General features: G+C 39.9%; 1 protein-coding gene across 7 annotated transcripts; it reads right to left on the bottom strand.

Annotated features, from left to right (window-relative positions):
* Nucleotides 1-1,103: 1,103 nt before the first annotated feature.
* Nucleotides 1,104-22,226, bottom strand: CHEK2 (checkpoint kinase 2). Of its 7 annotated transcripts, XR_012652284.1 has the most exons (16): nucleotides 20,971-21,148; nucleotides 19,982-20,236; nucleotides 19,316-19,440; nucleotides 18,886-19,033; nucleotides 18,022-18,112; nucleotides 16,950-17,058; nucleotides 15,111-15,164; nucleotides 14,258-14,319; nucleotides 13,656-13,755; nucleotides 11,987-12,073; nucleotides 11,057-11,220; nucleotides 10,720-10,835; nucleotides 9,266-9,351; nucleotides 5,567-5,720; nucleotides 1,922-2,002; nucleotides 1,265-1,322 (listed from the first exon to the last, which is right to left on the bottom strand). XR_012652284.1 is itself a non-coding variant. In XM_075041088.1 (15 exons), the coding sequence occupies exons 2-15, from the start codon at nucleotides 20,229-20,231 to the stop codon at nucleotides 1,230-1,232; spliced, it is 1,566 nt and encodes a 521-aa protein (XP_074897189.1). In that variant the 5' UTR covers nucleotides 20,232-20,236; nucleotides 22,115-22,226; the 3' UTR covers nucleotides 1,104-1,229. The 7 variants fall into 7 exon arrangements, 5 of the variants coding, with proteins under 5 accessions (XP_074897189.1, XP_074897190.1, XP_074897186.1 ...); XM_075041088.1 differs by lacking the exons at nucleotides 5,567-5,720; nucleotides 20,971-21,148 and adding an exon at nucleotides 22,115-22,226 and having other exon boundaries at nucleotides 1,104-1,322; XM_075041089.1 differs by lacking the exon at nucleotides 5,567-5,720 and having other exon boundaries at nucleotides 1,104-1,322; nucleotides 21,095-22,074.
* Nucleotides 22,227-22,257: the final 31 nt, after the last annotated feature.

Here is a 22,257-nt window from a genome sequence, read left to right as displayed (position 1 = left end):
AAGAACCAGCACTTTTTGAGGATGTGCCAATCCATCACACATGTGCACCAGAAAGGGAATGTCATAAGAGGATAGACATGCATTTCTTCTGTTTTATCACCCCTGTGTATCTGGAGTGGATTTGAACCAGTGGTACTTTTTTTCATCCAGATGCCCATGGATGTTCCTCTATTGGGTTCATTAAGAAAAATAGGAATGTACAAGAATCGCCATTTTATCATTAAGAATGGTTAATATCAAATATCTCAAAACACACAAGATCTCTGCAATAGGCATATATGGGAGAACCTAACTCAGGAATGTCTTAATTCCTACCTGACATTCGTTTATTTCACAACGCATTAAGCTGTATTCTTTCCAAATGCCTTTAACCAGAAGATGCATTTTTTAGAACAAAGTTACTAAATTGCTCCCTTTTAGTCAATAATGAAATTGCTATCCTTTAGTAAGAGGCACACAGTCCAAAATTTTCACTTAACAGACAAGCAAATTAAAAATTGTTTCTCTCAGTTCAATTCCTAGCTCTTCTCTGGCAGGAACTTACACATCTTCCTTACATCACTCGTTATCGTGTTTCCTTTTACTCAGTCCATCCTAAGGGAAATAAACATAGTACACACTTTTCAAGATGACACCAGTTAGAAACTACATCCAGATGATAACTTTCACTTTGAAAGCCTATCACCTGCTTTACAGATCACAACACTGTTGAGTCTGCCAGCCCAGTATTTAGTATTTAGCTTTATCTGAAGTCCAGGGCACCTCAAGTTTCATTGGTAGTTTTATATCAGAAGTGAATATTCTAAGTGTCCTCAGAAGTCTGTGGGCAGCATTTTATGTCAGGTAATACTATGTTTCAGGCAAAAGCTCAGCAGACTTAGTATTCCTTTCTTATCTGTGAGAACTAAGCATTATTTTCATACCTAACCTAGAAACTGGAACAGAAGAAACAAAGAGTGTAGGTGGTGATGAAGCCAGCCTAAAAATTTTTAGTAACTTAGTTCATGAGTTTTTCTGATATTCTCCTTGAGTCAGACAGCTGGATGAAATGGAACATGACTATTTGTGTAGATTCTCATGCATACACAGCAGCCACTTCAGTCTTACAAAGTTATTTTTATTTAGCAATTGCATCTTCAACAGTTATTCCATTATTAAGATTTTTCTTAAATAAAAATTCTGCTTTCCATAAAAAAGCTATAATTAACACAAGTCACTTGCTCTTTTTTTCACCTCATTTTCTGAAATGATGTAGAAGGAACAGCACGCTTAGAAGAGCCAGATTCTTCCTCACTTTCATGGAGACGCTTTCTTGTGGTTGGCTAAAAGAAAGATACAGCAGGATGGCTACATGAAATCACGTAAGACAGAGCCTAACTGTTTTGCTTCCTACAGAATTACAGATGTTGGATAAAGTCTCCTTTCTGGGACCAAAAAAGCAGCATGACTAATAAATTTTTCTCTACCAAGATCCACCTAATGATAGATCGTTCTCATGTAAGACACTGGCCCCAGCTTTATCTTCCACTACTCTTTAGAATTCTCCTAATTAGCATCTGGTAATGAATGTCACAATACCATTCTAAACTTTCACTAACATGAGAAATTGCCCTGAATACTAATCATTCGTGACTTGAATCCATCAAAACATACATGTTCAACAATTTAATTTTAAATATATGAATAATCCTTTAAAGTCTCAGAGACTATTTCTATACATTTAAACACAGTGTCTTGCCAAAGCACAAAAGTCCATTGCTTCTATTCAGAAATCAGAGATAATTAGCAGACTGCTACCTACAGCCAAAATGAACATTTCTCTTAGTTCTCAAAATTAATTTATTTTCTTTTTATGGATTACTTCGAAATCTAGTTTCTCTATGCATCAAGTATTAATCTTCAAATAATCTGTTACACATACCATTTTTGATGTTTGTGGTGGATTCATACTGGCACGTGTCTGAGCAAGTAGCTGTTGAAATGTACTCTTCATATCCTCATCCTGCGAAAAAAAGCAGTAACTCTAGGTAGTATATGGAGTATTTAGGAGAAAAGCCTACATTTTGGCTAATGTAATAGATCAGCAATTAAAGAATTAATGAATAAAGGAGAAAAGGAGGTTTGCCCACTTCTCCCCCCTTCCTAATATGGCTTCACCAAGGGCAAGTCCTGCCTGGCCAACCTAGTGGCCTTCTGTGATGGAGTGACTATATCAGTGGACAAAGGAAGAGCTACGGATGTCATCTATCTGGACTTCTGTAAGGTCTTTGACATGGTCCCCCACAACATCCTTCTCTCTAAATTAGATATGGATTAGATGGATGGACTATTCGATGGATAAGGAACTGACTGGATGGTGACATCCAGAGAAGAGCGGTCAACGGCTCAATGTCTGGTGACGAGTGGTGTCCCTCAGGGGTCCGTATTGGGACCAGTACTGTTTAATATCTTCATCAATGACAGACAGTGGGATCGAGGGCACCCTCAGCAAGTTTGCAGGTGACACCCAGCTGAGTGGTGCGGCTGACATGCCTGAGGGACAGGATGCCATTCAGAGGGACCTGGACAAGCTCAAGAAGTGGGCCCAGGTGAACTTCACAAGGCCAAGTGCAAGGTCCTGCACTTGGGTCAGGGCAACCCCCAGTATCAATACAGGCTGGGGGATGAAGGGATTGAGAGCAGCCCTGCAGAGAAGGACTTGGGGGTACTGGTGGATGGAAAGCTGGACAAGAGCCGGCAATGGGCGCTCACAGTCCAGAAAGCCAACCGTATCCTGGGCTGCATCACCAGCAGTGTGGCCAGCAGGTCAAGGGAGGGCATTCTGCCCCTCTACTCCACTCTGGTGAGACCCCACCTGGAGTACTGCATCCAGCTCTGGAGTTCTCAGCACAGGAAAGACATGGACCTATTGGAACAGGTCCAAAGGAGGGCCAGAAAAATGATCAGAGGGATGGAACACCTCTCCTATGAGGAAAGGCTGAGTGAGTTGGGGTTTTTCAGCCAGGAGAAGAGAAGGCTCTAGGGAGACCTTATTGTGGCCTTTCAATACTTAAAGGGGGCTTAAAAGAAAGATGGGGCAGACTTTTTAACAGGCCCTGTAGCGATAGAAGAAGGGGTGGTGGTTTTAAACTAAAAGAGGGTAGATTCAGACTAGATATAAGGAAGAAATTTTTTACCATGAGGGTGGTGAAACACAGGAACAGGTTGCCCGGAGAGGTGGTAGATGCCCCATCCCTGGAAATGTTCAAGGCCAGGTTGGATGGGGCTCTGAGCAACCTGATCTAGTTGAAGATGTCCCTGCTTATTGCAGGGGCGGTTGGACTAGATGACCTTTAAAGGTCCCTTTGAAGCCAAACCCTTCTATGATTGTATGATTCTGATGTGCCCCACAGTAGAATTTTGAGCAGGTGTTTTACATACAGTGCTGGTAAGAAAAAATACTTTTGTTTCATTCTACAGTTTCCCCTCAGTAACTACTTCACTAATACTAGTCAAGCTAAACTGAACTTGCAGTATCATTCAACAAAGTACAACAACATTGAAAGAACATACAGGCTAGGAGTTTGTGCAGGTAGTTCATTAGTCAGCCTTATCAGAAGAGGCCTCATCAGGACTTGGGGCCTGCTTTCATCAAAACAGAGTTAATTGCTCTTGGAAAAACAAGTTTGTTCCTTATAGTCTTACATTCTGTTTTCATAATTACTTCCCTTTCTAACAGCATATTTTCATTTCCACTAGCTCAGCTTCATCAGTATCCCAAATTTGGGTAGTTTTCATTACCACCCCTGCCCCCCAAAAGCAAACCTGTTGTACACAGTGGGTAGAGAAGAACCAGCTAATACATCCATACCCTAAAACAAAACAAAAAAAACCCAAACCCACATACCAAACTTTCAAACAAAATGTTATCTTAAAAAGCATCCCACAGTTACCCTTAACATAAGTAAGTCCACAGAACATATTAAAGGTTGTAAATTGAAACATTTGGAAAGCAAATACTCAGAATTTGGGCAAGCATTTCATTGAAGTGAAGTTTCCCTTTTGAAAACCCAAATTATTATCAACAAATATTTTAATATTCATAGAGCATTCATTTCTCTACAGAAGTTCACTGGATAGTACATTTAATTCTCTATTTACCCGAAGTGATAAGCCAGAAGCTGCCATTAGTGGAGGGAAAGTGTCTGGGAGAGATGCAATGTGAAAGAAGTGGACTTATTAGTCTCAGTTGTGCATAAACAGGCCTAGCTGCAGAAGCATTATGAGGAGGGAAGGACAGCACACAGGAGGGAAGGGCAGCAGAGATCCTCTGTTAAGAGAAGCTAGTTTAGCAGAAAGGCATGTTTCAAGAGAAAAAGCTAGCATGTAACGTCATTCACGTTCAGCTGCCAGTGACCAGGGTGCTCTTAGTATATGCTGGGCAACCTCAGGGAACAGGAAATCAGTGCAAACAAGACATTTAGTTGCCATAGCATACTCCGTTTTAAAAAGAAAATCTCATTCTCTAGTTTCAGCAATTTCTCCTGTAGGAATTTTATTAGAATGGGTTGCTATGGATTACCTGCAAACCCTAAATCAGACTTCTAAATCTGAAATAAGGTCTTTAAACCTTTCCCAGGAATAAATGAAATAAGTTGCTCATAGTGATTTAATACAGATCATTTCCTTTGGCCGAGCTTTGAACAGTGACTGTGTGATTACCAGCTGAACAACTGATCTAGAACCAAAACCAGACATTTATTCTAAACAACTAACTGAAGCTAACAGGTTGTATAATTTTGTTCCATTATTACAGCAAAGATTGGGAAACTCAAAAGAGAAGCGAATGGGACATTCACTGCTAGAGAAAATAAAAAATAAGGATCGTTGAGCTCCTAAGGATTTCAAATGTTTTAACTGTTTTTTGGGGGTGAAGGCAAGGGAAGGGGTTCTTCTTCTAAGCTATGGAGTACTGCAGTATCTCCTTTTTTGGTTTAAACATGTTCTTAAGTGCTACAAAAAGGCTTTGATGTGAACATCCAGTTTATTTTATATAGAATTGGGACTTGTCTTTCTTTTCCAGTGTCACCTGTTTTGACTGTGGCTCCATTTGAATTGATGGGTAAGATAAGTATTTTTCCATTTATATAACAAATATCTGAGTTTTTCTTCAGCATGCAACCAAACTAATCTTGTCCCATTCAGAAGATCCCAGTGAAGTTTTCAGAGGCAGAAACAGCAATTAATTGTTTATATGCCTTTGAAAAATGTTTTATTAAGTACCTGGTAAATACAGGTAAGACATCTCCACTTAGGTTTAAACAGCCCACTAAGTTTTAAAGTTTCAGATTTAAGCAAAGAACGGAGTAAACAGCACAGGTATTTAAAACACTAGTTTGAAAGCACTACTGGTTTAAATAAAGCTGGAGAAATTAAGTTTTTTTTGGAGAACATGCTTACTTTTAACATCTGAAAAATTCCCTAGTGGACCCAGAATCATTAGAAAGGGCTAACAGGCATTAGCTGTATGCATAAAGTATGCGTCTGTTGTTTTTTTTCCATACTAATTTTTAAAGACAATACTTACAGACAACACAAGAGGGAGTGGGAGCCAGTAACTCCTTCTCACTACTCACAGTAACAGGACTCAAGGAGCTCTTTTGGTGGTAGTATTCAACGTGTGTGATATCTAAAACTGAACATATTGGATGTTGGCCTTCCAAGCAGGCAGTGGACATCACCTATAAACGACTGATACTCTTAGTAACAGCCCATGAAGGGAAACAGTTTAAAGAATGGCATCTGAATGCTAGATGACATTTGGAATTGCAGGTATAACGTTTTCTGAAACTTTTTGTCCTGCCTTTGAAATTAAACATAACCGTAAGAGGTGTCCGTAAAGGGAATATATAATCTCGATGCTAACAAATTCAGTTTACATACTGAAATATCTCAAATTTTTAGCTTGTCTAAATCACTGTCATATATTTCCCCTTTCCCATTACGTATACCAGCAATTCTTATAATCAGCGTAGCATGGTTTATCAGTAACATTTCCTGCTCAGAATTATAATCTAAATGTAAGAGTCTACATCCGATTAAACTCACTGTACAAGTTACACATAAACTACAGTAGTAAAAGCCAGGAATGCCAGGAAGAATTTTCTGATGCCCAGCAGTTTAATTAGGCCAAGCTAATGACTTAAAAAGTCATCCAAATGCATTTTCTGTCTCAGGAAGCTGCCAGCTCTTGAGCACTGAGTGATACTCCCTTGCTTTCACCCTGTTTCTTATGCTCTTTACCTAAGCATCTGAAACCAGACACAGTTCCCAGTGAGGGAATATGTATAGCATTATGCTCAGCATGAGTAAATAGAACCCGTGGAGTGGCTCAGAGGTAGGCTGGGTGACTTTCTTCAGCCTCCTCAAGCAAAAATATCCAGGAAAGCCCACAAGGCTAGTGGTCACCTCTGGAGTGCCAAAATTAACAAGACTACCTAAAGACTACCTCTCACAAACCTAACTAGACTGTAACAGGAGGCAGGGAAACCACCACCTCCTACTCAGAGGGTTCCCAAACCAGTGACACTTATTCACACTCATGATAGTAAGAACACAGTAGTCCTGGACACTTGCCAGAAACAAACTCTGCAGGATTCTGCACTGCCTGCCCACACAAACAAGATGAGGAACTGGGACTCTCTTACAATGCTCAAAGGAGGAGGTCCATCCTATCAGAACCACAATCAGACTTGGTCTCTAAAAAACACATCTTGATTCTCAGATGTTAAAGAGTTCTAAGAAGAGGTGACTCAGAAAGGATGCAGAAGCTGCTGGTTGTATTGAAAGAAGGTATTCAGCAGAATACTCCATGCTTTTTTTTGTAGTCTTCTCTGCTGGAACTGAAAATTTGAAAGCACAGACTAGCTACAGATATAGACTGGGCTTTATTTTCTGAGAAAAAATTCCAGAGATCCAAGATTTTCCATTAAATTCAGAGCAGGTCATGGAGGCATACAAAGGCTGTTGAAGCAGGACCAGAGTATGGAGAGGAGCAGCTTAATACCAGTATCCTTCAACAAAAATAAAGACAGAGAAGCCTGTCAACCTCTGCTGTTGAGCTGGCACCACACCTTCCAGCAGAAGCCAACTGGTTGGTGGGAAAGAATTAGTGACAGAAAAGCTAGCATTAAATAGAGCAACAGACTTGCAACTTGCTGGATGGCATGGCACAGAAGTAGAAAGAACCGTACCTATCGGTTGTGCTCAACCACTAGTCTACAGTGTTGACCCAGGCAGATATTTACAAGCTCTACCTATTCCAAGTCTTCCCAAGCAGAGACCATGAGCAGCTCATTGGTGGTATTTACTATTAGGACCACTGAAGTCTGATTCTCTTAACATCAAAATCAGTTTCATCTTCCTCCCACAAAGAAAACACAGCTGTTTTGATGGAAAGGCCAGAGGTGTCAGGGCTGCTGGAGTCCTGACATACTACTCAGCTAAAGGCGATAGGCTGGAACAGGACCTAGTTTAGCTTGACAGAACTCTTCAGTACTCTACAATGCCTATAAAACACGATCCACAGTCAAACAACCTTGGGATAACCATAGAATAGTGAACACAAACTGTGAAACACCTTCTTCCAGCTGGATAGGTAGATAAATTATAGAATCCGAGTCCTCCCTTCCCTGAATACAGGTTACTGAAGATGCATCAGCCATGAGATATTGTGGATTTAGTCTGAGAATTACATTACTTGGCAAGGACCCAAACTGCTTTGAGCCACATTTATTATATGATGATGTAATAAAGATCACGAGACAAAGAGAACAAAAAGCTCTGCTATACAAGTTCTTACAGCCGTTGCCAAGGGTCCTGACACAGCAATAAGACACATTCTAGCATGGGTCAGGCTGCATCAGGAGGTAATCAAATTGGTCAAGGCTGAGAAATGCCCTCAGCCTGTGCAGACAGAGTATACAAAATCATGTGAGCTGCAGTGCTTTTACATAATTAAGCCACATAGACAATGCATTATCCAGGTAATAAAGAGAAAAGGGAACAGATGTAAAACTAAGGATAGGTTGGCCACTTTGGAGAAAAGAGGAAGAAGTTACTGATTCCTTTTTCTCTCTGGCAGAAGTGAGTGTGTGATGTGGCAAGGTAAAACCTACATATGGAGACCTCCTGACAAGGTGGAAGGCAAAGGATAAGTCAAATTAAAAGGGAAATCAAGCAAAGATGTGTTTAGGGTGGGAAAAGGCACTGAACAGCATCAGGCAAGGCTACACAACTACAAATAGCAGCAACAACAGTTGAAAAGGATCACGGAACTGAAGGACCAAGAAAGCGTACCATGATGTAAAAGCAGCAATACAAAGGGGTAAGAACTAATGAAGGCTTTTCCAAGGACAGGGGCCAAGAAAATAAACACATTGAAAAACAGGGGGTCTAGTTGCCATTGCAAGAGGAAAAGACAAGGAGAACAGGAAAAGAAGAAAATCCATGTGCTACAGAGACAGCATTTGCTTGCTGGGAGAGCAAAGAAGCAACTCTGTTCCGTATGCTGCAAGAAAGAGAAGGGTCCATCCCACAAAGGTTTGACACAAAACAAGGCGCTGCAAGATCATCATGCTTCCAACACAGAGACATGGAAGCAGTCTGTTCAAGATGGTCACAGCTGTCCAATGGGAAAGTGTTGACTACAGTATCTGGGATAATGTCATCCTATAGGTTGGGATATGATGGCTTCTCTTCCTATGTGTCATTGACAATGCCAGTAAAACAAACAAATAATTACAAAACATATGGCCTTTTCTTTCTCTCTCCTCTTTCTGTAAGTAGGCAGCAGGATCCCTCCGGTCTTACAGCAGCCAGCAGAAATTGTATAGCCAGCTGGCAGGCAGGCAGCAGTGCATGCCCATTAGAAGCACCAAAAGACAGTTGCTCTTCTGCTGCTACTGTCAGAGACAACCTATGGACAGGCAGACTTAAGCTCTGACTTACGACAACAGTTGTTATTGCCATGAAGCTAAAGAATTGAAGCTCTCAATGCCCGTCATTGTATCCCTCTTACGGTATTCTCCACAGAAGCAGGACCAGGCACGCATTACCCCTCTGGTGACCAGAGCAGTTAGTGTTCCCCTGCTTCCTTGGCAGAAGCAAATTACACTGTATCAACAGTGTAACATTCAGGCTATTGAATAGCCTTTGAACTTACATCAAGAAGTTATCCCCAGAACAACCCAGCTTTGCTGTACTTCAGTTAAGACTCAGTTCCTACCTGAAGCCAAGGATGTTCTAAGGCTTCCTCTGTTGTAAGACGTTTGCTTGGTTCCACTACTAACAGCTTCTTCACAAGATCCAGAGCTAAGATAATAAAAGAGTTGGTTGGCATATGATCAATAAATTCTTTACCTGAAAATAAGTTCTGCAATACGCATATGCCAAAGCTATGTGGAACAATGTGTCTTACAACTCTTCAGAACAATGTCCAAAAATACTGGCTGGGCAGATCCCTTTTCTTTTTTTCTATGCATAGGGAGGGCTGCAGATCGTAACCATTTTTCCTTCACATGCACACGATTCAACACTTTCCAGTATACCAAAATTACCAGTAGATATACTGAGCATGTCCACAGTTAATGTTCTGAGCATGCACAGGAAGTTCAGCACTTTCCTAAAAGCTTCAGTATTACTGTGTACAAGCAAGGACAGCTTAATTTAGTTTCCTGGTTTATGGGGTCTTGGAAAGCAGATTATCCATCTGGGAAGATAGGAAATTAGAGACAAGACATACACATGTATGCTCAACATAATCACATAAACTTTATTTTCTTAGGAAACTGCTTAATAGACACTGTGAAAAATACAGCATTTATGTCATATTTTATGACTCCAAATCTCCCATAAAGGAATTTTGGCAAGATTTACTTTTCATTGTATCTGATTATTCTGTTAAACATACCATTAGGACTATGTACGACCTTAACATAATTTCCATTCTCATGTATGTCTGACTTACTTATTATTGGATAAGCTTCAAATAATTCAGGAAGGGGTTATATTTGGTAAGTTTATTAGAAAAAGAATGATCACATCATTTATTTGAAACTCCTCTGCACATACAAAGGAGTATCCAAGGCAAATACTACAATTATATTGTGCATATAAAACGTCCTGAAGAAGAAATGCATGCAGACAGTAACTATCATTTTAGTTTGCTATGCAAAAACTTAAATATTTTTGCAGACTACTTAGCTTAGAGTGGGCCAAACTTAATAGTTGATTCCACAATGCGGCTGATATTTTAAGCTCAAAGAATAGCACCATGAAATTACTTTTAACATTTTTTTCTTGGAATTCTAACTCATATCGCTTAAGTTCCTGGCATTTTGGTTCAATACTTGAAGAATCTTGGAGCAAGGCAAAGTTTGTAGACCAGCTTGATAAAGTCAGAAGAAAAAGTGAAAAGAGGAAAACCAGACGTATGTGCCCACAAACTCTATACTTCTGTAGTTAATAAAGCTAAATATCACTAAGAAATCTCTTCAGTGAAAATGTATCTGCTCTTTCTAATGCTTCAACTTTGAACTTAAAAAACCAAAAACATTAAGAGACTACTTTAAAAGCTAAACATATTAGCATGCAATGTGCCATACAGCTGAAAGGAAGTTAAAGGGAGACAAAAAACTACAACAGTTAGATATTCTGCTACCCACTGTAATGGAGTCATACCCATGTCCGATACATGCTTCCATTCTTTTGGAATGAATGTGTATTCTCCACGAGTGATTTGATCTTTCAGAGAGAGTTGAGTATTTTGCTCATTAAATGGTGGATATCCACACAAGCTATATAAAAGAAGAAAACAAGTTAAATAACACAGATTTTGTCATAGAAAATGAAACACTAAAATCGCACATTTTAAAGCATCTGCTATCATAGCATCTTTTATATGTATAAAGTTCTAAAACACACTTTCACTTGCTAATAAAGATACTGAAGTTGTCAAGTCTCGAGCCATGTATGCCAATGACTGCCCAATGATGGTAGCATCTACACAGTATCTTACCATACAAAAAGAATAACTCCTAAACTCCAGCAGTCCACAGCTCGGCTGTATCCAGCAGTCCCAAGTGAATTTAGAACCTCAGGAGCAAGATACGTGGGAGTACCACATAATGTTTTCATAAGAGAAGTTTCTCCAAGAATCTTGGATTGTCCAAAATCTGTAATCTTGCATTTAAAAATGGTAACACCACATTACATATTAGAATTGATTGTACTAGAACATACCATATTGTCAACATACATCAGGAGGTAACATTAAGTTTCTTCCTTCCAAGTCAGTTCCAGTACATGACTATGAACAAAATTTACCCCAAACATTAAGTATTCAGTAAACAACAACTGAGAACAGGAGAGGAGGAGTAAGGAGAAATATGACAGAGGATCACACTTTACACTAGCAAAAAGTATTCTCAGATTTGGATGTAAATCGACAACCACAGAATATAGGAATTGTAGCTTATTAGAAGAGATTACTTGAAAAATAAGCAGTTTAGCATGCAAATCTATTCAATGCTATATCGGGGGAGGGGAACGACACAACAAAACCACCCACAAAAAAAAAACCAACCCTGCCAAAAAAAAAACCCAAATAACAACAAAAATACTCTGTCACCATACAGCCTGGATATTTGTGGAAATGCTGTCTGTAATTCAAGAATTTAAATTTTTATTGAAAAAAAAGAAAAATTTATCAACATTTGAAGTTGTGTACACAATTAAGTGCTATACAATCACAACATTTCTCAGTTGTTCTTAGATAAGTGTATGGGTTGAAATATCCACAAAAGTAAAATTAAAATTATGGAAAAAAAACATTACTATGGAATTAGTCATAATTTTTTTTTTGCTATGTGTAACTAAATATTGAGAAGAATGGGAAGGAATACTCTCAAATTTCTAAATGAACAAGAAGAAATATAAGTTTCTTTACCTTTACAAGGCATGTCTCTTCAGAAGATGAAAGTAGTACATTCTCTGGCTTTAGATCTCGGTGTATAATTCCATTGTCATGAAGATACTAGATATATAAAGATACAAAAACCCCAAACGAAACAAAACAAACAAGCAAACAAAAAAACCCCCAAAACCCAAAGAAAAAAAAAACCTTAGAAACCATCATGCTTCAAATGTCAAATCTCAATGCAAGCACAGTATGTAGACATGGCAAGATGTTCCAATCTTCCCATTCACTGGGAAGCTATACTTCCTTCTTCATCTCAGTAAAAGCAACAGAACTAAGGAAGACCAAAGTTCTATTTTGCCTTTGTAGGAATTCTGTTTTTCCATCTCTCTCTCCTTTCTTTTAGCCATTATTATTGTATGATCATACCCTCTTAAATGCAAGTCCACATTTCAGTTTGCAAAGACAGCTAAGTTCACCATACCACAAGAGTCCTCACACTGGTGAGTAATAGCAGACATTTAAAAAACACTTCAGTTATCAAAGAGCTGGAGGCTGAAAAAGTGTTCAAAAACCTGGTGATACAACTAGGAAAACTGAGTGAGGAAGAGATACGATATCAACGTCTGGTTAAATATACAAAGGATTTTGAAAAAAGTTACTTCCTTGAGCCAAGTATAGAATTGTTCCCTTATGCGTAATTCTGAAGTCTACCTGCAAGTCTACTATCCAGTCTTCTACTGGCTCCAAATCTGAGACTAGACTTCTAGCTTCATTAGGAGAATGTTTGACAGCAAGCACGAATCAAAATTCAGTCATAAATGACTGATATATTAATATACAATGAAGTCTGTGTTAAAACTAGGAACAACATTGACTCTACCTAGTAGTACAAAATACATACTAGAAATGTCTTCACATTTACACTGAAGGGAAGCTTTTCTTTATTACATCTGAAGACATAGTATCATTATGAAGTCAAAGTTAATAACATCACTTTTATTATATGAGCGGCCGTCCCAAAAGTGAGAATTGGGGAAAAATACAATAGCTTACTCATTAGTGAGGAAAATAATTCTAGGTTTATTATTTATTAATACCTACTACAGAACAACTATCATGTTGCTGGTTTTGGCAGTTGCAAGATACTAAAATTGAATGAAAAGAAAAAAGGAGAAGAACTGATCCGAAAGCATATTCAGGTCCAGACAATTAAGTTTGATGTAGAAAACAATCTTGCAGAAGTTATTAATGAAATACACTTACCATTTCATGAATTCAGAAGAAATTTATCTAAGGACTCAATATTCAGTATTTGAGATCTATTAAAGTAGTCTTAATCTGTTGTCTGCTGAACTGAAATTCTTATTCAGGAGTGCATAGTAAAGCATCTGATCACTCATCTTTTTGAAGGCTACCTCACTGATGACTCTTTGCCCACGTACTACTAAAAGTCTCATATGATAATCCTGCCATCAGTGAGCACAGCCTGTATTATTACTTTAGTCCCTGTTTTTAGTAACTTAAGTGAATGTTCTTTGGCTGCACTGAGGTAAAGAATCTTGTTAAACCAACTTGTTAAGAGTGCTGTGCTGATTGCTTGCACAGGTTTCAGACGTGACAAATGACAGAAAAATTAATCTGACTGACATTCATATGCATAACCGTATTTTTCTTGGTAGAATTCATGATTATGTACCTTTACAGCCAGCAGCATCTGATAAAAATACAACTTGCAGGTAGCTTCTTTCATCTTGATTGGCCTTGACACTCTGTCATACAATTCTCCTCCTTCCATCCTAAAACAAATGCAGGTAACAAGTCAATATATTACTTCCAAAAGATTCATCTCATTAGACAAGACTGAGACCAAAACATTTGGCTATTTTGGCTACAGAGAAGGAATATATTTCTGAAAATGAGTGAGCAATGTCCTAAACACAGCACACGCACTGCTGAATTAGGCCTTATCTACTGAGTCTTCACTGGAAGTTGTTAGATTTTTGATCAGCCTCCTCTTACAAGCTTAAAATCAAAAAAAGTAGCAGCAATCCATAACAGCAGCATAGTGGGCAACTATCCATGCACTAAGTTCTCTCAAAGCATAGAAGGATTACTCTCCTGGTTATCCTAGTTCCTAATTTTACAGAGGTTTCAGAGAACAGTGCAGGTCAGCAAAAGAAAAACAAAACAAAACAAACAAACAACCACCCCTCCATCCCGACTTCAGAACTATACACGTTCTTTGTGGCTGTGAAAAACATTTCATTTTATGCATTTACTTTCAAACAAGTTACTTACAGTTCCAAAACAATGTAGTAATCCTCTGCTTCAAAGAAGTTTTTGATCTTGATTAAGCAAGGCTAATAAAAAAGGGAACAGAAAGGGACACACACAAAAAAGCAGAATAATTTGTAAAAACTGACATCATCAACAGTTTATCACCCTAAAGTTCCTATTTCAGTATGACTTCAACCAGGCCATTAAACTAATACTTAACACAACTGACTAGTGTCCCAGGCTTTGGCAAACACTTAATACTCAAGTCTGTTGTCTTCTTCCCTGTACCTCCACACACAAAACCATTCAATTCTTGCAGTGAATGCAGTTCAACAAGTATCCTTATATTTTCCAGTTGTGAGTTACCATACCCTCAATATTTTCTTTATATGCAACAGTACATTGGGAAGTGAGGGAAAGTTCATTAAGTTATGCAAGCTTAACAAAAGTAAAATAAATGCTGTTTGTGGGGCAGGGGGGTGGGGGGAGATGCAGGGGAAAGAAGAGATACAAATTCAAAAAATTGCTAGTGGAATCTAATCTTTATATTTGGTTATCTGGCAGTATTTACAAAAACACACATCAAGGACAGATTTCTACAACACTGGTTCAGGTTGAAACTTCTCCTGTGAAATTTCTTCTCAAATTTACATCTGTTATTCCAGGTTTTAAAACCTCAAATCTGCAAAGACTTAGTATACTTAAAAGAAGAAAAAAAAGTGTTCAATAGACTTATTTACAAGAAAAATTATATGCATCCTTTAATGTATTTTCTAAACAGATACAATTGATCTGTAGTTACTACACTAAGGTCAGTGAACTAGAGAAGTACAGTAGGTAGCAAAAAGGAATAAAAACATACAGTAACACTCACATGATCTATTTTCTTCAAAATTTCAATTTCTGTATTGATATTAAAAGCTGGGTTCTATTAAAAGAATCAAATATCATATTGGGTAAGACAGTGCTGTTCTGGAATAAGATGCATCAGAAATAAAAGATAGTACCAGAAAAGCCATTGTTTCACGTCCCTTGCTACTTTAAGTGACCATAACATAGAATCTTTTTCCATAAACTTAGCAGGTGCCTTCCTCACTATCTATAGCAAGATACTGTTTCAGGTGTGTCATTTCACTAATTTCCAAACTACACAAAAAAAATATCTTGGCAAGTATATACCGGTATTGTCCTTTAAACAGCTTTCCTCCCTCCAAGATGCTTTCCATATGGGCCAACCCTAAAATTAAATGCTACTTTCTCCTAGTCTTTATTTTGCAAGATAACATAAACAGATTCTTTTGATCCGTGGCCTAGGTTCAACTCTTGAAATCAACCCAGTAGGTTTTTTTTGCTCTTCCAATCCAAATCAATCATCTTTGAACACACACGATCAAATCCACACACAACATTCCAGATGAAGTGCTGTTTTGTACAATGGCATTTCTTAATAATTATAATTCATAACAGCATTTCTTAATCTTTATTAGAAATGTTCCAAAATTGCATTTTGCAATTTTCTTTCAATCACACTGAGGTCACATATTAATCTGCAAATAACTATATCTACCTCCTCATCTGAACTAGGGAAAGTGTAGACTATAGCAGAAATTATCGCTGATCTTTAATTATACAATCTTGCACTATTAAACATTATCTAACTTGTATTACTCTAGCATACAAAATTATCAGTTCTTCATACATGATACTGCAATCTTCTTTTCCATCAGCAGAGACTTTGGGTCAGTGCCAAAGAGTTGAATTAATATATTACCACTTTTTGTGCTACAATCTCTAAATGTAATAGTACAGAAGACTAGTCTCAAGACAAATTCTCAAAACTTCCACTAGTAACTAATTCCACTCCCACTGGAGCCTCCTGGCATCCTTTCCTCAGCCAGCTACCTTCCCACCTTAGAATATTTGTCTTTACAAAAATATTTTCCACATCAAGTAGAAGTTTCCTATACAGTACCCAATTAAATACTTTGTCAGTTTGAACAGATTCTGTATATTCTGTCTGTGCTCTGAAGTCCATTTTCTCAACAAAGAAATTAATAAGGTTAATCCAACTTGATTTAATTTTAGTTAAATCCACAGCAGCACAACTTACATAACTCCTTCCATGCACTTTTGCCTTTAACTGTACTTTTCTTCAAAGTTTATCCTATCCCCTTATATAAAATTAGAGTAATAGATATGAAGTTGCTTGGATCTCTTTCTCATGTTGGAGTAAAGCCACTTGGCTTGTTCTTCTCCTTCAAATTCAAGCTTCTGCTGCAAGGCTAGACACATGAAAAGGCTTTCCCAAAAGGCTTCATATGATTTTATTAAAAAGTATTATGATGGAGAATATAACAAAATTAGCAGAGTTTGTAAATTTTTGGTCAGACTCCACTGGTTATGACGTGACTATCTGATGCATTTTAGGAGATAAACCTCAAAAGACTCCCCACCACCCTTTGTATATACCACATTAACAAGCAGTCCTAAATTACGAACACAATGAAATGTGGTCAAAGAATAAAAGCAAGCATTTTCTGCAGAATTCTATAGATTTTGCAAGATCAAAAGGCATTTTGAAATTACATACAGAAGACATCAAGTGAGAAAATCCTCTTTAGTTGAAGAGAGCTGGGGAGTCAGAGAGGTTACCAAATATTCCAGGACCACTGCAAGATGGCCAAAAGACAGACAAACAAACAAAAATACTTACTGTCTCTCTAATACCACTTGCCATAAACTTCCGTTTATTGATTATCTTTACCGCAACTTTGTTACAAGTGCTCTTCTCAAATGCCAGTTTGACTTCTCCACAGGCACCACTAACACAAAAGCACAGCTATGTTAACGCTTACAAATACTTTTCAAAAATCTGTATAACAAGTACAGACAAATGAAATGAAAGCATTGGATTACACACAATTTAAGGTTGCTGCTTTCTAACTTTCTGAATATGGCATGTTGTCAAAACTTTCTCAGAAAGCATTCAATAGTTAGGAAGTCTATTTAAATAGCAAGGGATGTCAAGGGCCACCACCAAACATGCAGGAATAAATATGTAGAGCGACTAATCTGCCTGTACAAAGGGTACCAGTGAATATCAAGGACAAGCTCTGTCAGCATTTCCACCACACAAATTCATTTAAGAGAAAAGAACCTAGTGAAGAGTTCTTTCAACACCAGACTGCACAAATCTGAAGAACAGGCAAGACAATACTTATATTTTTACTAAGTAGCAATTATATTACAGAAAGAAATCCTTGTAATTTGCACTCAGATTTGTTTCCACTTAACCATTCTCCTCCAAATTCTTCACTGACCATCTTTTTCCAAAAGATAAAAATATAGCCTCCACTTGAGATAGCCTCTCTCCTTTTTCCTGAAAACAGTTCCTTCCCCTTCTGTCTGAAGGCCTCAACAGTGATGTTGTAGAAAGCTATATTCTGACATAAAGCTCTTCCTTCTACTCCCAATAACTGAGTATATTAATATACAGGATTTAAAAACTTGTTAAGAATCTACAGACTTTGTTCTTTTCTAGAGAAAAAACCCTGGGTTTCACAATTAAGGGTAGGTTACAAAACCCAAGCCAATTATAGGAATAAAGCCAAAATTCCTGTTTAAGCTGTTGTAAAGAACAGGTTTACATAGGTGTTATTAATTTTTTTTTTTTTTTTTTTTTTTTTAAAACAGCAGCTCAGTTAGCACTGGTAATAATTCAAGCACAAGGTACTGAAAACAGTTACAAAACTAATGCTTAATACTGCAGAAAGAAGGATGCTTACCTTCCCAAAGTCTTTGACATGATATATTTCTCTCTGAATTCTCTAGGAAACACCAACTGATCATCCACCATAAGATCAGAAAATACAAACACTAGGAAGATGAGTAGAGATCATTTTCCTGTTATTAACTTTAAAATTTTGTTACAACAAACAACTATGCTTCGTGAGCTTTTATAGTCAACAACATAACTAAGAAAACGCTGCCTGCTAGAAGAAAAACATAAATATCTAAAAAAGTTAATTGATGCTGTCAATGACATCAGCTATGGGTTAGCAAGGTGATCTTACTAAAGCTGACATCTTTGGTATTAACTTCACAATAGTGCTTGATCAATTAACACTACATTTAAGGACAAAATAGGCAAGAATTTCTATGTCACAGCAGGGAACAAAGAGAACTGACAATCAGGAAGACAGCATCTTAGTGGAAGGGCAAAGACAAAGAAATAAACCTCCAATGCTGCTAATTTTAAAGAGGGTTTTTTAATTATTATGCAGCATCTGGTAAGTACCTGGTTTTTTTTCAACTTCCCTTGAATAGTCCATTTCCCCTGTTCCCACCACCACATACACAGCTACTGAAGCACAGAAGTGTTTCAAAAATAGGAAAATGACTATAAAAGTTTCTACTCTAGTAAGGTGGTTCCTGATGCAGCTTCTTTTAAATTTTCTTTTTTTCAGTTTTTTTCTAGGGTTGAGGTTGATATGGATAATTTTTATGCAAGTACTAAAACATCAATTCATAGCTGTATTTTAACAGCATTCATGAGGAAGCTCAGCTTGCAAGAAACATATTCAAATCACTGCAGAAACGACCCCTTGGTCAACACATGAAGAACCTAATTATGTTATAGTACATTTTACCCTTATTAGTCTGTATAGACAGTGCAATTTCAGAGTTGTGAGTCAGTGGAAGCCTCTTCCCTTTTCCAATGAGCTGTCTATTAACAAAAGTTCCATTTGCACTGTGGTCTTCAATGTAGGCAACATAGGAATTTTTTGGACCCATTTCCTCAAAGAGAAAAAAAAATGGGAAAGATAACAGTAGGGAAGAAAATTACTATGCTGTAAAGACATGACAGACTATAAAAATTTACTATTGTTAGCTCAGAAAAATCGGATTACTCAGGTTATTTCATAAACGACGTTAATGGAGTATTGCAAAGAGTCTTGTTAAAAGAGTCAACACTGAAGGTACTTAAACTTTGATCTCTTTAGGATGCACCTCTGCCAAAGTCAACCTTTTTCAATTATGCCAAGACAGAAAAAGACAGTCAACCTTTTCAGCACCTACCCTGAAAATTCGGAAATGCTTCTTGCTATAGTTTTGGTAGAAGCCAGTCTCAGACAGTCCTAGCTTAGAAAAACTATAATCACAGCTTTTGTCTCTTCCAAACCAGTATTCATCATTCACGCAGTCTGTAGAGGAGCAGGAGGTAAAGCAGAGAGAGAATACAAAATTGCAGGAAATTATTAACTGTGGCACTAAAGAATGATGCCAAATGGTAGTGAGCAGAATAACAAAGACAAGATTCTTCCTACATGATCAAGTTTATTTGTCTTGATTCAGACAAAGCACCAAGCACTATCAACATCTTGTACAGTATTTTAAGAATTTTATCCTCTTCAGTAATAGTAGAGTTTTCAGTTCACCTTCAGCAATGCAGAGAGACTCATATGATACACAAACAAAATAAATTATGAAATGGAAAAATGAAGCAAGTAACAAAGAATATGAATACCCCCAAATTCCTCTAAGTCCATGGAAGTTGTGTATCTCAGTACTTAGTATACTGGGACGTAGTACGGAATAAAACATTATTGCAAAAGTTGCAAGATTGTACTTAAATTTGCATGTACTTAATTTGAAAATGAAAAGACACTGCTCTCTACCAAGCTGCTCAAAACTTTTCTGAGGTACTACAAATGAATCAAGAGGCTTCTTATAGTATACACATACCACAATTGCTGAAACCTTTTCCAAGTGCAAAGAGTCGACCCCAAGGCTGAGGAACAAGCTCTTCAGATTCCTGGTCCTCAGGGATCGACGGAAGCTCCTGAGTGGGAAGAGTGTCCAAAGAACTGAGGGTCCCAGAACTTGAGGAAGACTGACTAGTACTCTGCGACCCACTAGAAGAGGAACTGGTACCACTCTGTGACTGTTGGGCACCTTGAGACTGCTGTGCTTCACTTCCAGTCTCTCGAGACATGTTGACTTCAAAGAGAACATTTAAAAAACCCAATTACTACAGTAAAGTAAAATTTACAAACATTCACACACCGTACTATTAATGTCCAAGTCTGCTCTCAGTCTTTAAAGAAGTAAAACTTTCAACCAAAGTGTGCACATGTGGCTTATATGCAAATCCCCAAGAATTTTGCAAACCACGATGTTTTTCCTTTTAAAAAAGGATGTGGTGCTCCCTCTACTGACTCTAAAACAACAGTTAAATCTTATTCCCAGAATTTTACTTGAGCTCTTCAGGGTTTATACTTTATTTCACAAACACACATGCAGCACTCTCTGACAAAGCATCCCCACACAAAGCAGTAACCATTGCAGCTCCCCAAACACAAAGGGAAAAACTGAAACAGGAAAAATAAGAACTATAAAGTTAAATACCTTTTCTTGACACTGAAAGCACCCAACCGATTTATCACACAGCAAGCCAAACTGGTGTTTTGGCTGAATATTCCTTTAATATAGGTTATAACTCACGAATTTTCACATATCTCTTCCACGCAGGTTCCGTATTTATGAAATAGCCACACCTATACGTAATGAATGTACAAAACTCTGCCAGACTCAAAGGTACACACCACACCCCTAGCAGCTGCTATCAGACAGCAGCAAGAAAAGGCAGCAAATGGCATCTTCCTACCCTGTTAGGACAGGGGAATGACAGCGCTATCGTGCCTTCCTCCCCACTGAAGAAAAACACAACCCACCAGCCAACTCATCTTTATAGCTGGCTTTCTCCAACAGCATTGGTGTTCATTGTGCCACTGGGCTACTGTAAGTCCATGAGCCTTCCCGGTGTCACTGCCATCCTTTGGGACCCCCTGCACTCACCTGCCTGCCCGCTGTCTTGGCTTACCAGCGTATCTGGGGTTTTAAGCTGGTTGCCACCCAGCTCCATGTATAATCCAGTCTACTTTAAATCTCTTTACCAGTTTGCTACACTTCATTATCGGCCATAAAAACGTATCAGCGCCCTAGTTAGTTTCGGTGTCCCTTTTTTTACAGAGGTGTTCACAAACGCAGGCAAGGCCCACAAGCTCCCACAGGCGCAGCCCCCACAGCGCGGGGTCTGTCACGCAGAGGGAGCAGGCAGGCAGGGAGGAGAGGGCAAGGCAGGGAGGAGAGGGCAAGGCAAGGCCGCCGGCCGAGGGACGGCAGGCGGCAGGGCCGGGCCGGGCCGGGCCGGAGGGGACGGACCTCGCAAAAACCAGCGCCCGTTTCAACGGGAGCGGCGCCCGGCGCGGCCCGCCGTCCACCTTTGCCGCCCCGCCGGCAGCGGGAAGGCGGGGAGCCGCTCTCCGGGCCGGCCCCGGGACGCTCAGGCGGCGGGGCCGGGCCGGCGAACCACGCTCCGCATCTGCGGGGAGCGGCGCGGTCGAGGCGGGAGCAGAGAGGAGCCGCGCGCGGGCGGGACCCCGCCGCGGCGGGGAATCGCGAGGCGCGAAGCTGCCGGAAGCCCTTTCCGTCAGCGCCCTCCCCGCCGCAGCGGGACCGGGACCAGCGCTGTGGGCAGGGGGGCGGCAACCGAGGGGCTGCGGCGGGCGCGGGGGGGTGCCCGGAGGAGCCGGGAGCGAGGAGGCGAACGCCGCCACCCGCAGCGCCCCCTGCCGCCCGGCGCGGCTGGCACGCACCGCCGCCCCCCGCCCCCGCAGCGCCCCCTGCCGTCCCGCCCGAGCCCTGCAGCCCCGTTCCCGGCGGCGCCGCGCGGCGGGACGGGCTGCACGGCCCTCCCGGGAGAAGCGGCGAAGACCGACCGACCGACCGGCCGGCGGCGAGGCGGGGCGCGGCGGGGCGGGGGCGCCTGAGCGCCGGGCCGGGCCCGGCAGCCGGAGGGGAGGGGTCCGAACTCACGGGTGGTGGAGCCCGCGCCGCTCGCCGCGCGGAGCCGGTGCCGCGTTGCTCGGCGCGCACGCGCCCCGCCACTCCTCGCTACGAACTGAGCCAATGGGGGCCCGGCCTGCCGCGCGGGGGGTGCTGGGAGCTGTAGTCCGGCA

Source organism: Buteo buteo, chromosome 11 (genome assembly GCF_964188355.1).
Source record: "Buteo buteo chromosome 11, bButBut1.hap1.1, whole genome shotgun sequence".
Lineage (NCBI taxonomy): Eukaryota > Metazoa > Chordata > Aves > Accipitriformes > Accipitridae > Buteo > Buteo buteo.
This window is presented reverse-complemented; position numbering and strand designations above follow the sequence as displayed.